The 13,733-nt window shown below is 37.1% G+C and overlaps 2 protein-coding genes across 2 annotated transcripts in view; both read left to right on the forward strand.

Annotated features, from left to right (window-relative positions):
• The first annotated feature begins 1,842 nt into the window (after nt 1-1,842).
• Nucleotides 1,843-4,005, forward strand: LOC135687873 (uncharacterized). The gene is made up of 2 exons (XM_065204525.2): nt 1,843-2,037; nt 3,078-4,005. The coding sequence occupies exons 1-2, from the start codon at nt 1,971-1,973 to the stop codon at nt 3,911-3,913; spliced, it is 903 nt and encodes a 300-aa protein (XP_065060597.2). The 5' UTR covers nt 1,843-1,970; the 3' UTR covers nt 3,914-4,005.
• Nucleotides 4,006-4,140: 135 nt separating this feature from the next.
• Nucleotides 4,141-13,733, forward strand: part of LOC135691536 (ectopic P granules protein 5 homolog) — a 32,652-nt gene continuing 23,059 nt past the window's right edge. Inside the window, exons 1-8 of the mRNA XM_089110817.1 lie at nt 4,141-5,220; nt 6,346-7,133; nt 7,463-7,555; nt 8,490-8,561; nt 10,515-10,637; nt 11,332-11,452; nt 12,541-12,686; nt 13,350-13,555. Coding sequence (XP_088966943.1) covers nt 5,115-5,220; nt 6,346-7,133; nt 7,463-7,555; nt 8,490-8,561; nt 10,515-10,637; nt 11,332-11,452; nt 12,541-12,686; nt 13,350-13,555 — 1,655 coding nt within the window. The 5' untranslated portion in view covers nt 4,141-5,114. The remainder of the gene's footprint in view (nt 5,221-6,345; nt 7,134-7,462; nt 7,556-8,489; nt 8,562-10,514; nt 10,638-11,331; nt 11,453-12,540; nt 12,687-13,349; nt 13,556-13,733) is intronic.

The following is a 13,733-nucleotide window of genomic DNA, read 5'->3' on the forward strand; positions in this document are numbered from 1 at the left end:
ATTGCGTCGAACGCAAACAACTACTCGAACAGTCCACGAAGCAAAGAAATAGACCTTTAATTTTACCACGCCGAAATTATCACTCAAATCATTACAACTCTACTCTCAAACCATCACTAAAAAATTAAACCTTTAAGGGCACACAGCCTCTGTTTATACTGCTACTTAGCATTACGTCACTTTACAAAAATACCTATCGCGATTACATCATACTTGCGAGATTACCATCGAACGTTCCAGAAATTTCTACGCATACTAAGTAATCATACCATGAATAATAATTACAAAGCAATGTCAGCGGGGGATAAACAAAGCAAGTCTTAAACATAACAATCGGATACGTAATGTTTCTTAAGTTAGTTCTAAAGATTATGTAAGTTTGCATCACGTGTCTTCGTGGCACTCAGTGACTCCGTCAAATTCAAAAATATATTCATATACGTATGCGTTCCCCCCGACCCACCACGTAGTGCACTCATTATTCATACATAACATACATGTATGCGTTCCCCCCGACCCACCACGTAGTGTTCTCATTCTTCGTACACAAAAAGGAAGAAAATCAAACGAAATTTCTAAAGGGCATCAAACTGATCACCACCCTAGGAAAAAGAGCACATAATTTGTATGTTCCAGTTACACAAGATGAAGAAGCAGTTAGAAAGTTGACAGGAATGAAAGGAATGTATGACATGTTACAGTAACAGCGGCAATATTCCTTCCAGCAAAGCCCAATTCTTGTGAGTTAATGCAAAAAATGCAAAATTTGTATTTTTAAAATCCATTACCCAGGCTAAAAGATATTAATGGCGACCTAAAGAAACAACAACATCAAGAGAACAGAGATGTAGTAGAGATGTGATTTGGGTATAGATTTCAATTATAGCATCACTTATAAACTTTTTGCCACAGAGGTTTGTTCAAAATGAAGAAAAATATCATCGCTGAAACCTTTTGAAAACAGTGACAAATACATTGCGCTCGAGTAAACGGTAGGGTATGAATTGAGCTTGATATTAACGCTAAACAGAACAGTGACAAATACAGGCGACATTATGAATAAGATTCAAGCCTGACGATCGAAACTATCCACAGTCAGATTTATCAACCTTTCTTTCAGCTGCCTTGGGATTTTCAATTTTTGTGTGTCTCTTTCGTAGAAGTTTGCATTTCATTTTCTCAAAATTGATTGGGTAAAACTATTTCATCCTTTGCAGCAGAAACTAGTCTTGGCTGAACCCTGATCTGACTTCATTTTTATTATGATTTACATTTACCCATAATTATCGGATGGTTCCTTCTTTTTTTAAAAAGGTAAAGTGACAACCCCCCCCCCCCCCCCCTTATATGCATTGTCATAGAAATATCCTCCTTTCCAGCATTTACCTCGTTATCGTGATTTTTGATGATGAAGCAGAAAGCATAAACCAATTTATTTTCCCTTCGTCACACCTCATCGATAAAGACCCCCCTACAGCATAACATCCGGATCAACTTTCTAAATTGTTTCAAAAGCAGATGTCTTTCAAAACTATTTTTTCATTACTCCCAAAAGCCATATCTTACAAATTTCTTTGTTTTCAAAGAATGCAAAGTGGTTTAGCATCAAACCTCAGCTTTCTATAGTTTATCTGAATGCTAGTTTATCTTGTCAGTGTTCCTACTAAGCTGCGTGCAGCAATTGTAGCTTTGTTTTCTTGAGCGTTGATAGGAAGACTTTCGAAGCCCTTTTGTTACATGCAGTCGTCTCTCTAATTTGCTCTATATGTTCACTGAACCCAAATATTTTTTATTACAAAAAACATTCTTAGAGAATTTGCAAATAAATAGAGAATACTGTTACGTATTTAGAAGGTGATCATGTGACCGGAAGATTCATCCAACACTCGCTCCTATCAGGATTAAATGTTAGTTGTCATTTGTTGGAGCAGGAGACTGTTGTGAGAACTGGCGATATCCTGTCTGCCACCATGAAGGCAGCAATTTTTATTCTTTTGGGTCTCTTTTGCCTTACATTGGCAATTCCAGTAAAGAAAGGTAAGTCTGAAGCCATACACAACATATTCATACTACAATCGCTGTCAAAATTACTTGGAACACCCAACACTTTGCGCTGTGCTTTTATGTTTTCATTTTTTCCCCGAATACTACTACTTCCGTCCCCCTTTCCTCCCAAAACGATGTTGAAAGTAAAAAATAATGCCAAACAAGCTACAAGAAAAATCATACTCCATAACCCCATTTATTTTTCTAAAGTAAATCAACTTTGTTCCTAGGGGGAGAGGGAGATGGCTGAATTTGCCTTTGAACACCTACGTTAGTGTTCCAAGACTTTTGGCAGTGATTGTAGTACCAATTTTCATTGCAGATGCGGCGATTGCTCTTTGGTATATCGTTACAGGGTTAGTATTTCATAGCCATTTTGAAGGGAAATTAGCTACGGGGACAAGCCTTTGCTTATATAAAGAGGAGGAAAATAGTCTACTGTTCACAACAATGGAAAGGCCCTGGGGTTGCAGGGGTAATTATCTCCTTGGTTAGTATGTTAAAAAAGGCCCTGCCGTATATGCCACTGTTGCAATCAACCGGTGATTTGCCAATGGAATTCACTGTCTGTAGAAAAATATCGAGCTTTCTTTAATTTGGCAAAATTATTCGGCATGCAAACATGCGATTTTGCTTAAACAGGGTCTAGGATTCCGTTGAATTGATTGAATTGATGGAAACCGTTAAGCGTGTATTTGTCAGACACAAACGTTGAACAATTGTAAAACTCTGACTGCAGTTGAAGCACTAATGTGAATCAAATAACGAATGTGTTAGCATATCCATCTTACCGACAACTTTATTGAGTAACTTGGACGTGGGTAATCGTAGAATGTCCGTATGCAAGTTGTTATACCAATAGCTTTATGCAGGTTGTCATACCAAAAGAAAAAAGTGTCAATTAAAGAATTGTTGTGTTAAGCAAAGAAAGTGTAAAATAACAGATTTGACAAAGATGTATCATTTGCATGAAATTTGTTTCAAAAAAAGTTGAAACTGTCTGACTGGAATTCACGATTCACGTTTTACAGATAATGAAGATGCACGTTATGCAGCAGATGAAGATGCACGTTATGCAGCAGATGAAGATGCACGTTACGCAGAGGATGAAGATGCACGTTACGCAGAGGATGAAGATGCACGTTACGCAGAGGATGAGAACGAAAAGGATGAGAAAAGGAAGGAACCAATGAAAGAAGAAAAGAAAGAGCCTGCAAAAGAGGAAAAGAAAGAGCCGGCAAAGGAGGAAAAGAAGGAACCAGTGAAAGAGGAGAAGAAGGAACCAGCAAAGGAAAAAGATGAAGATGCACGTTATTCAGAAGATGAGGATGCACGTTACGCAGAGGATGAGAACGAAAAGGATGAGAAAAAGAAGGAACCAGTAAAAGAAGAGAAGAAGGAACCGGTAAAGGCGGAAAAGAAGGAACCAGTGAAAGAGGAGAAGAGAGAACCAGTGAAAGAAGAGAAGAAGGAACCAGCAAAGGAAAAATATGAAGATGCACGTTATGCAGAGGATGAGAAAGAAGAAAATGAGAAGAAGAAGGAGCCAGTGAAAGAAGAGAGGAAGGAGCCTGCAAAAGAGGAAAAGAAGGAACCAGTGAAAGAGGAGAAGAGAGAACCAGTGAAAGAAGAGAAGAAAGAGCCTGCAAAAGAGGAAAAGAAGGAACCAGTGAAAGAGGAGAAGAAGGAACCAGTGAACAAGGAAAAGAAGGAACCAGCAAAGGAAAAAGATGAAGATGCACGTTACGCAGAGGATGAAGATGCACGTTACGCAGCAGATGAAGATGCACGTTATGCAGAAGATGAGGATGCACGTTATGCAGAAGATGAGGATGCACGATTACAAAGTCACAAGGGGATTGACTAATTTAAAATGAAACTAGAGAAATTGGAAAATCACTTTAGTTCTAGGCTATTTAACTATCTATGTTTTTGTGAAATAGAAAGGAGCAAAATTTTCATTTGAATTGTCCTTGAAACATTTCCTTTATTGTAGGGTACAGGAATTTGTATTTTTCGAAGGCTTGGTAGGTTTCCATAAATCATTTATACAGTGATGTCGTCAAGAAATACAAAATGGCGGGGGCTCGAGTTGACAGAATTATTTGACAAATAACAAACTTTTGAAAAGAACAGAAAAATGAATCAATATATGTTACGCTAATGATTTTATAGGCACCTGTTATTGCTTGCAAGACATTGGCAAGGGCGCTAAGAGGTTTTAAGAAACTTAGATAAAGCTGAAGACGAGGGATACTTTTGTGACCACGCCCTTAGCTTGTAATGCATTTCAGAATTTTTCGGAAACCCCAAAATTAGAAAACACAGATTGTGCTTCCTTTAAGCAAAGGGGGCAGTGTATGGGGTAGCTTTAGTAGTAGGAAAACATTATCAAAAGGAGTTATACAGGGGTCCGTACTTGGCCCCCTCTTCTCTGTTTCTCCGCTCGGCTCCTGAAACTTCTCTAGGCTTCACCTACCCAACTTAAGATAATGAGCACATTAAAGCTATCTGCCAAAAGCAAAAGAATAAGATTAAGGTTTTTTCAAGAGTTTAAAAAAATACTTGACCCTCAAAAGGCAAACCTGTTCTATAACTCATTTATACTGACAAATTCTAACCACTGTCCATAAGTCTTGATGTTTTGCGTAAAAATAGTCCTCGTTGAAATCCATGGGGTTCATAAGCGTGCCCTGAGTGTGCTGCTAAATGATTTTGACTCCAGTATTGAAGAGTCACGGGAACAAGTAAGTCACAAAACATGCAAAAAATTGCAAAAACTTATGCTAGAGATACAATTGCATTATTTGTGGGATCTTCTCTTACCCCTCGAAGATTTTCGATAGAAAAGTGCTTTCGTATACAGTAAATTAAGAATAAACGACCTTCTCCAATTTCTTAAAACCAGGGCTTAAAAAGATGGCAACGAGTCTCTTTCCCTGAGGGGTAGCATAGTCATGAATCGGGTTCATTGTTTCATTTCAGGCATGGGGACAGGGTTGTCATTATTATTATTATCATTATCGCTTGAATTCTAGTACATTGCCCGATGACGCAATGTAAAGAAAATGGCGGAAGCAATCCGCTCTGAGAAAACAAGAAAAAAGGTTAGAAAGGCAAAGAAAGGCAACAAAGATGTACAAGCGGCAAAATGGCATGTAGATGAAATCAACGGTTGGTTCTCAATCCTTTGTGCATTGCCTATGAAATTACCTTTGACTAAATTTGGCTTCTTATACCAAGTCAACATAGCCATAACATAACAACCACATCAGTTAGGCCTCTGGCCTAGATAGAAAACCCGGCGCCAATGCACTAGCGTTGCATTGAAGAGCCATTCCGGTAGGGCTTGGGACAAGATCAGTTTCCTAGAGAAACGCTAGTGCATTAGTGCCCTCGACAAAAATGTGTCCCCAAGCTACTAAAACTGTTTTGCAATAAACATTATTTTTTACTTAACCATGTAGGGACGCGAGAAGTGCATTTGGGGTAAGAGGGCTCTAGCCAAATTAGCAAGCTTTTATGGTAGTTTTTCAACCATTATTCTTGATGCCACAACATTTAAGTCATACTTCAGCAAAAAAGTGAGGGGCTACAGCCCCCATCCCACCCTTCCAGCTCCTGTGTGCCATGACCTTACCCCCAAACAAACCTTCAAGTGCATAAAGAAGTGAGCCACTAAATGCAGAATTGTTGACTGGAATTTAGGTCCCAGAAATAACCTTGATGTAGTCATAGTCTGTTCTTATGACTGTGATGTAGTTTATTAAGCACTACAGAGTCACTCTCAAATAAACCAGCTATCAGAAATGACATAGCTTATCAGTGTAGTATCTGCGTAATAACCACAGTTTCAAGTATCTTCCATATTATGTTCTTTTGAGCAAGAATCATAGATATATTAAAGATACCTCTCAGACAGGAACCCTAAACCTAACCCTATGTATGGTTTGTTATGAGTTTGATAGGTTTGTTAGTGTATTAGCAACTGACATTTAGCCTTGACTATAACCTTGGTAACATAAAGCTGTACGCTTTATAGTACTTAACCTGGGTCCATATCTGTCATGCATTTATGATACATGCACCCCAGTCTTTATTGGTGGGGAAAATTTAGTCTTCGTCATTTTAGTTTTTCAAAATGGGTCAAAATGATTTTTAGTTGGTTTGGCCTGTTTATTTTTCCAGCAGTAGAGGTGATAATATATCTAGGGTAAATTTCAACCCAGTTTAACTGTTCCCATGTGATAAGGCTCTTAGTTCATCCAATGTGATAATGTAACAACATTTGCTTTGCAGAAGATACTGATCACAAAGATGAAAAGTCAGAATTTGATGATAGGAAGGATTTCCGCAAAGAATCGCCCAATAATGATAATGCTACCTCTATGGAATATACAGAATCTTCACCAAATGATGTTTCCAAAGAAAATGCAGAAATTGGGAATGATGATATCATGATTACTTCAATGGCCGTTGATGATGCCATCAAAGGCCAACTCACAGAAGAGATAAATCCCCCTGCTTCTAGAGAAGTACATGAAGAATCTAGTAAAAATGTAGACAGAACAGATGAAAGGCTTTGCTCTGCAACTGAAAGCAATACAAATCAATTTGAAAGCAACATTGCTGAAGAATCAATAAAAGTTACAGTTGAAAATGGAAAGCTGTTGGATGGTGCTTATAATAAAGAGCTTTTGGGGGAAATAGAAACAGGCCACAAATCTGATGAGGTTGTAGCTGTCTCTGCCAATGAACATGCTGTATTGGGTCCTTCCATGAAAGATATTAGCCTAAATGAGGCAACCACCTTAATTGACCCTACGGAACAAAGCCTTATTGAAGAAAACAGTGAAAGTAATTCTGCTGTTTATGCACAAGATCTTTCATATAAAGGATCTACCATAAGTGAACCTTCTAGAGTTAGACAATTACCAGATGTTAAGCTTAAGGAAACTCTGCCTATTATTCCAGTGCCATCAATTATGGTAGAAGAACTCAGGCCATTTACTGAGGAGCAGCTCAAAATGTTTTACTATAATCCTGAGTTGGAGCAGATTACGGTATTCATTGACCAATTTTTACAGGTGAGGAAAATTATTTTTATCAATATATGACCTTAGATTTTATTTAAAGGAGTTTTTGAAAAGGGTTTTGTTGTATTCTGGTATTTCATGCATCCTATCAAGAGATGTGATATGTTTTTAGACTAGGTTGTCTGTAGGTGCACAAAAATCTCTCACCATGGAATTATGAGGTGGCAAACAGGGCATACCCAGATCCATTATATTGTATATAATCAATATTGTATTTTTATGATATATTATGAAATTTTTTTCTTTGCCTAATTTCCTGCATGTTGCAACTTTATGCCCTATGATTTGACCCAATTGGAGAAATTTGAACTCTTTTTCAGAATGTTGTCAAGGATACACATGAGTTTTATGATCTAGTTAACACCCATTATAAATGCCGGCTTCACTTATTGAAAATTATGGATCAAATCAAGGTATGTTATTATTTCCAAAGAGAATTATTTTTCGAGGAAGAGTATGTTAATAGATTTCAATGCAACTTAAGATCCACACCAAATATTTTGAAACAAAACAAAATAACATTAGTAATTTTTAACACTACTTGAAATTCAAAAATTTGTCAGTTTGTATTGAATCTATGTAATTATGCAGGCCTTTTCATTTCATGTGGGCAATCTCCCTCAACATCGCCCTTGCGACAGCGGCTATTGACTGCCCTGTCAAAAACTTCTTCCTACAAGAGAAGGAAAGGGAGACAAGAAAGATAAGTTTTCAGTTGAGTCAGAATCTGATTGCCATTCATACTTAGAAGAAGAAGTTAAAAAAAGTGAAAACTTAAATAGTGGTTTTGATTGATTTCAAGTTTTACCTTTATGTTTTACTGAGCTGGTGAAACTTAACATGTTTTCCCTTTGTCTGTTTTTAAAAGTCAAAGCATTATGAATTAAAAAGTCAAGATTCTAATGAAAACAAAACATCATTTTTTTATTGTTGACATTATAGATCATTACATCAAATGTTTTGATTACAAGTATTGGCAGTAATCGCTCATTTAAAATGGGCAGATAATACCCAAATTCGTGGGCAGATAATACCCAAATTCTTCCCTCGGGTCCTGAAACAGTGGCAGACACCTGGAAGTGGGTGGTCACCCTCTAATGTTTTGGAATACAATGTTCTTTTGTTCTTGGGAAAATGCATCATAGTTTAGAACAATAGGCTTGCCCTCTCGAATTATTTGAAAAAGTGTCTGCCACTGTCCTGAAGGACTTAATTTAACAAATATTGTTGGAAAGGCAATCATCCTCTATCATGGTCAAAATTATTAAACTCGTGTTTACCTTGATGGTAAGAAGAAAGTGTTTTGAGGTATTTCATACCATAAATTTGTAACTAATGCACTTTTAGGCCATAAGATCTGGCATCGCTTCCACATGTGAAAACATTTGGATTACGAAAAAGGAAACATTAGTTTTTGAGGTTGGTACTGTGTATGTTCAAGAAGAGAAATTTGTTGTGTCGTCTTTCCTCCATGTTTATCCCCTTCTTTTCTATCCATTGACCTGTGCTGTATGTTCCTAAATGACTGGCAAAAGAAACTCCTGTGGCATCAAGGCTGCAGCCCTTTATCTAGGTTATAATTGTCACTGACTTTTTTCTTTTATTCCCATCAGGGGCGAAACTTCACTATTTTCATTAGGGGGGTATGAAGCTTAGATGCCCGACGAAAGGGCGTGGCATGCTTGATGACAGGGCGTGTCATACATAAACTTCATTTTTAGAGCACATCGCCTCAAGGGCTGGAATCATCGGGAAGCCCGAGAGAGGGACTTTAGACTCAGGCTGTTTGTTTAAAGTCAAGAAATATGCCTCTAGTTTGTCTGGTGTTGGCTATAAACATTTTCACTTTCTAAATCACATAGCTATTGAGAAAGCAATTCAAAAAAGGGGATTGAAATAGGTTCTCAATTTTATCAAAGTGGAACACCAAAACACAGCTAGGAAATTTCGGAATTTAGAAACAGCTACGCAGATTACATTGTTTCAACAAAAAAAAAAGCTTCAGTTGCATTTTCTGAGTTTCATTTTCAATTTTCGGTTGCTCCGGAAGCAATTTCAACATTTTTAGACACCCAAGCACAAAGTACGTATCTTTAAATTCACCATCACAAAATCCCTCAAGCAAAGGAAAGTTTTTTATTGGAGGTATTTTACAGGTGCACCTAACATTAAAGCTCAATTTTTGTGTTTTCGTAAGCTTGTTCAGAAATAGAATAAACTCGAATATTTTTTGCAATTGATATCTTAACTACAATTTCTTGATAAATTTTATATTATTTTCCGCTTGAACTGATTAAAACTTTCTGTTACTTGTTACGGTTATTCGAATTTTTTTAGTTAAAATACTTTGGCGTCTGTATGACCATTTTCTAGCGAAGGGTGCAATACTTTCGAACTGTAAGTGTAACTCCTTATGAATGTATGATGAAAGTTTCATACATTTGGAAAAGAAAGTATTGATTGATTTTTCTCAACAACGTATTCCGAGGTGGTATATTCTTCATGCTTTGATTTATGATGCTTCTAAAACTGTCAGTGTTCCATGGGCTCCGAGGCAGAATGGAAAGGGGGGCGGCGGCTTGTCAAGGGAAAATTTAGAAATCACAACAAAGAATTTTGAAAAAAGCTCTCTTGGTTTGCAAAAAGTAGGGGGGGGGGGGGTATGCACAGTGTTCATTTCCTTCTCGCATCAAACACACTTTACTTTCCGTCTATACTTTCACTGTCGATCAATACTTCAGACTTCATCTCGAGGCGAAGATAAACATGTGCGTGTCGAGCTCGAGACGAAAGCGCTGATCGGTGGACAAAAAAACAGAAATGTATATATGTTGCTGTTCCTAGCCTCGTTTCTGTTTTGTTTTCCCAACTGGGAGGAGATTGAAAAAAGATGGGGGAAAAGACCATGAATTAAAAAACCAAGCTAGGGCAAAAAGTAGCAATAAAAGTGTGACATAAAGAAAATTTCCAGATTTGCCGGACAGATACACTGGCAGCCATAAATTTTCCCGACAAAATCTGCTATTTTAATGATTGGGGGGGTGCAGCACCCCCCCATACCCCCCAGTAGTTTCGCCCCTGATTCCCATTTGCTATATAAAATTGTTTCTCATTTTGCAAATAAGCTATGTTCATAAATGGAAGTTATAAGGAATGAATTTGCTAGCCTTAGTTTTTTAAGCTATGCCTATGTTGCAGACTATAGCTCTGAATTGAATTTCACTTTGATATGCGTTGCTTATCTCTCTCCATTTTTGAGAGTTTTCATTAAGAAACTTTCTTTCAAGAGTCTGTTTACCTCTAATACTTCTTTACTGGGGTTTCATAATGATTCTGCTCTCATTTGTCCTTTTCTCTGAAATTCCTTTGTAGGGTTTTTGCCAAGATCGGAATCTTGTTAAGGAAACTGTTCACCATGAAATAGCTGAATTCAACGAACAAGAAGCATCAACAATTAATAGACACTTGAAAGATTTAAGAAGCTTTGTTCATGAGGCAAGCTCAATTTCAAGTACCTTTCTTCTTTGAAAGATATTTTATGAAAAATTTTCACGTTTAAATAATCCACTGTTATATAAATATGCTGTTTTCAGGAAACTATCTAATTGTTAACAAGCATTTTGTCTGTAACATCAAAATATTAATTTAAGAATCCACATAATCATAGTATTTTTAGAAAAATATTAAAATTTTTTTGGCAAATAAACACATGCTATTAAATTTTATCGACTTTGTTTGATAAGAACTTTTATTCCAAGATTTTGGTTTGAATTTCAACCCATGCGAATAATCTAAGTAGTCATGATTTTAAATAAAGTGGTCGTACAGTTGTCATACAGTGGGCATATGATTCTGTAGAAGGTAAAGGAACCAGTGCCGATCAGGGAACTGGTGCAGCTATGCTGCTGTATTATCCCTGTTATAGGCTTAATTTGAAGACCAAGTTGTTGTTACAGTACAGCTTCAAACTTTGCCATCCTGCCTGCTTCATTTTTCAGTATTTTTAGTTTTTTGAATGTTCAAAATAAATAATATCAGTTAACCTGATTAAAAAGTTATGGCCCCAAATTGAAGCAACTTTGATTTTCCTTGGCACTCGACTTTTAATAAGAGCATATTAATTGGTAGCTTCTGTTTCTGACTTCGTGCAAGTTTGTAATTTTTTAGAAAGTTCAAAATCGTTTTATAGGACTTCCAGCTGTCATCTTATAACAGCCAGCTTGCAAAGATTCGCGTGGAATGCTATATACATGAAATGATTGACAGCTCCCCGTTGTTTAAGGGTATTACAACCCAGGATCAGATATCAGGTAGCCTTGTCTTATAGACCATCGCGGAGCTCGTAACGCAATGATGGAAGTTTGATGTTCTATAGCTCGTTCAAGTCGCTCAGGCCGTACAAACCAGCGAAGAATTATGATTGATGGAGGCTGCTCTTCGATTATTTTGGTCGTGAAACTTATTTAGCATAGAGGAAAATGTAATTTAAATCTGAATTTCGTTGATTAAAAAAGGACCTCTTTTGAGCTACAGAGGAATTTACAAATCTTGATGATATGGCAAACATTGTAGTTTTTGCGGCTTTTGCCCTACTTGTGTCATGGCGTCGCGAACTCCGAGATGGTCTATTACATTTGTATGTTGCCTTGGCAATACATTTTGAATAATCATTGCCTTGGCAATGCTTCAGATCTTGTTCTGGGCAGTCACGTGACCGACTGGTTTTTTGTAGCCCTTTTCTTTTAAATGACATTTCCGTGGAGACAAAATTTTTTATGTTTCTAAGAATAATAAAAGCTGTGTCATTGTATCAGTGTTCAACAATGTGTCATTACCTTTTTCATTTTAAACGTCACAAAATTATCAGACTCTTAGCATTTTTGACTAATTTACTTACATACTAACTTTTGAAATACGTTATTCAGTATTATTAAGCTACAAGAAAAGTAAAAGTAAATTTAGATGTGTCATCACAATAAATTTAGATGTGGTACAGAGTCATCACGAGGAGCTACCTACTTTTATTTACAAATTTCAAAAGGAACATCGGTTTAATCGTCCTGTCGTTCACGCATCGTTTCCGCAACTCGAAAAGGACAGCAACGAAACTGTTGTTTCCGCAATCTGTCAATCACGGTAAAGATAGATCGTTTATCTAAACGCTGAAAATTTCCAGGCTATGGTCATTGTGTATATTTTTCGTAGATTATGCGACCGAATTACCACTCCACTGGTTTAACCAAACAATCATCATTAATTTTCACACAGAAACTTAACTTGCTATCATTGTTAACCCCAAGCTGTTGTGTGTTGACGTTTCTTATTTCAAATGATTATCCCAGTGTTGTTATGTTTATTTACCTTTTATTGAATGAGATTTTCAATCTTGTCTTCGTAGCGGCATTGCCAGGACGCCTTCATAAGGACGATCTTGAAAGGTTGTGTGACCTCCAGGATGCAATCACCATACTTTTCTCATTCAAAAGGCTAGGTGCAGTTGAAGAAGAATTTTGCAAAGATGTTGATACATGGCTTGTACGCCTTGTACGTATCTTTCTAAGAAAATGTTTGTTAACATTCCACTTTCAAGCACCTTAGGCAGCAAAATTTTGACTACGCAAGGCTATCTTAGATTATGTTAATGCTGCAGTCAATAAAATCTCTCTACTCGGTTTATTTTTTCTATTGTCTCATGGCCGCATTTATGTGATACTAAGGCAGTGGTGCAATGCAGTTTAGGGCACCTTAATTCGATAACTAAATGGCCTCGTTCAAAAGGGCCCCCGCGATATCCATGTTTTTGAGACTTCGCTGAATAGTTAAATTTTTTTCCAAAAGCAAAAAAATCTATTTAACTGATGCATGTAACTCAGCCTTCCCTTGTTAACGAGAAAGGTATCATTTCTACACCTTGCTATCGTGCTATCGTGTTATCATGTTTTTCTTGGTCTACAAGGCCCCAAGGGTTCCCGTAACATACTTTATAATTCACGAACGATTTTTGGCGAACTTCTGTAAAACTGAGGGTGATGAATTGAAAAAAGTTTATGTGTTAGGATATTTTTACAAATTAGAATTGCCTGAATTCACTTGCACACTAAAAAGCATCTTGCATGAAACAAATAAAATTCACAGAAATCTTTTTGAAAATCTTCTCCTTAAAAGTATGTAAACGCTGGTACTCTATAAAATTGTTTTTTATTTTAGATTTCAACCCTTCAAAGGGCGGGGGCGCTTCCTGACCATTTCTTCATCCTCAATCATGTTATTCGATGCCCTCCTGGCTCAATTGTATCAATTGCCAGCTTCATCCAGTTCCCAGATTTCCAGTCAATCGTCACGAACGAAGTTTGGAACTCGCCACTTGTCCATCATTTTGTTGTCATGTTGGCAACCGTAGCACTTCCTATCAAGTATGTCAATTGTTTGCCTGAAAATCATTTTATTATTTTGTTGCAAATTTAACACCCCTTGTAATGCATTTCTTGATAACAGGGGAACCAAGTAATCAGGCTTAGTTTGCAGGAAATTGTCAATTAAAAGCCTTGCACCTCTTGCCAAGCTGCACACGCTCCGATCATCTTTTGCTCT

Source organism: Rhopilema esculentum, chromosome 10, assembly GCF_057945365.1.
Source record: "Rhopilema esculentum isolate cy_ngs chromosome 10, ASM5794536v1, whole genome shotgun sequence".
In the NCBI taxonomy this organism is placed as follows: Eukaryota; Metazoa; Cnidaria; class Scyphozoa; order Rhizostomeae; family Rhizostomatidae; genus Rhopilema; species Rhopilema esculentum.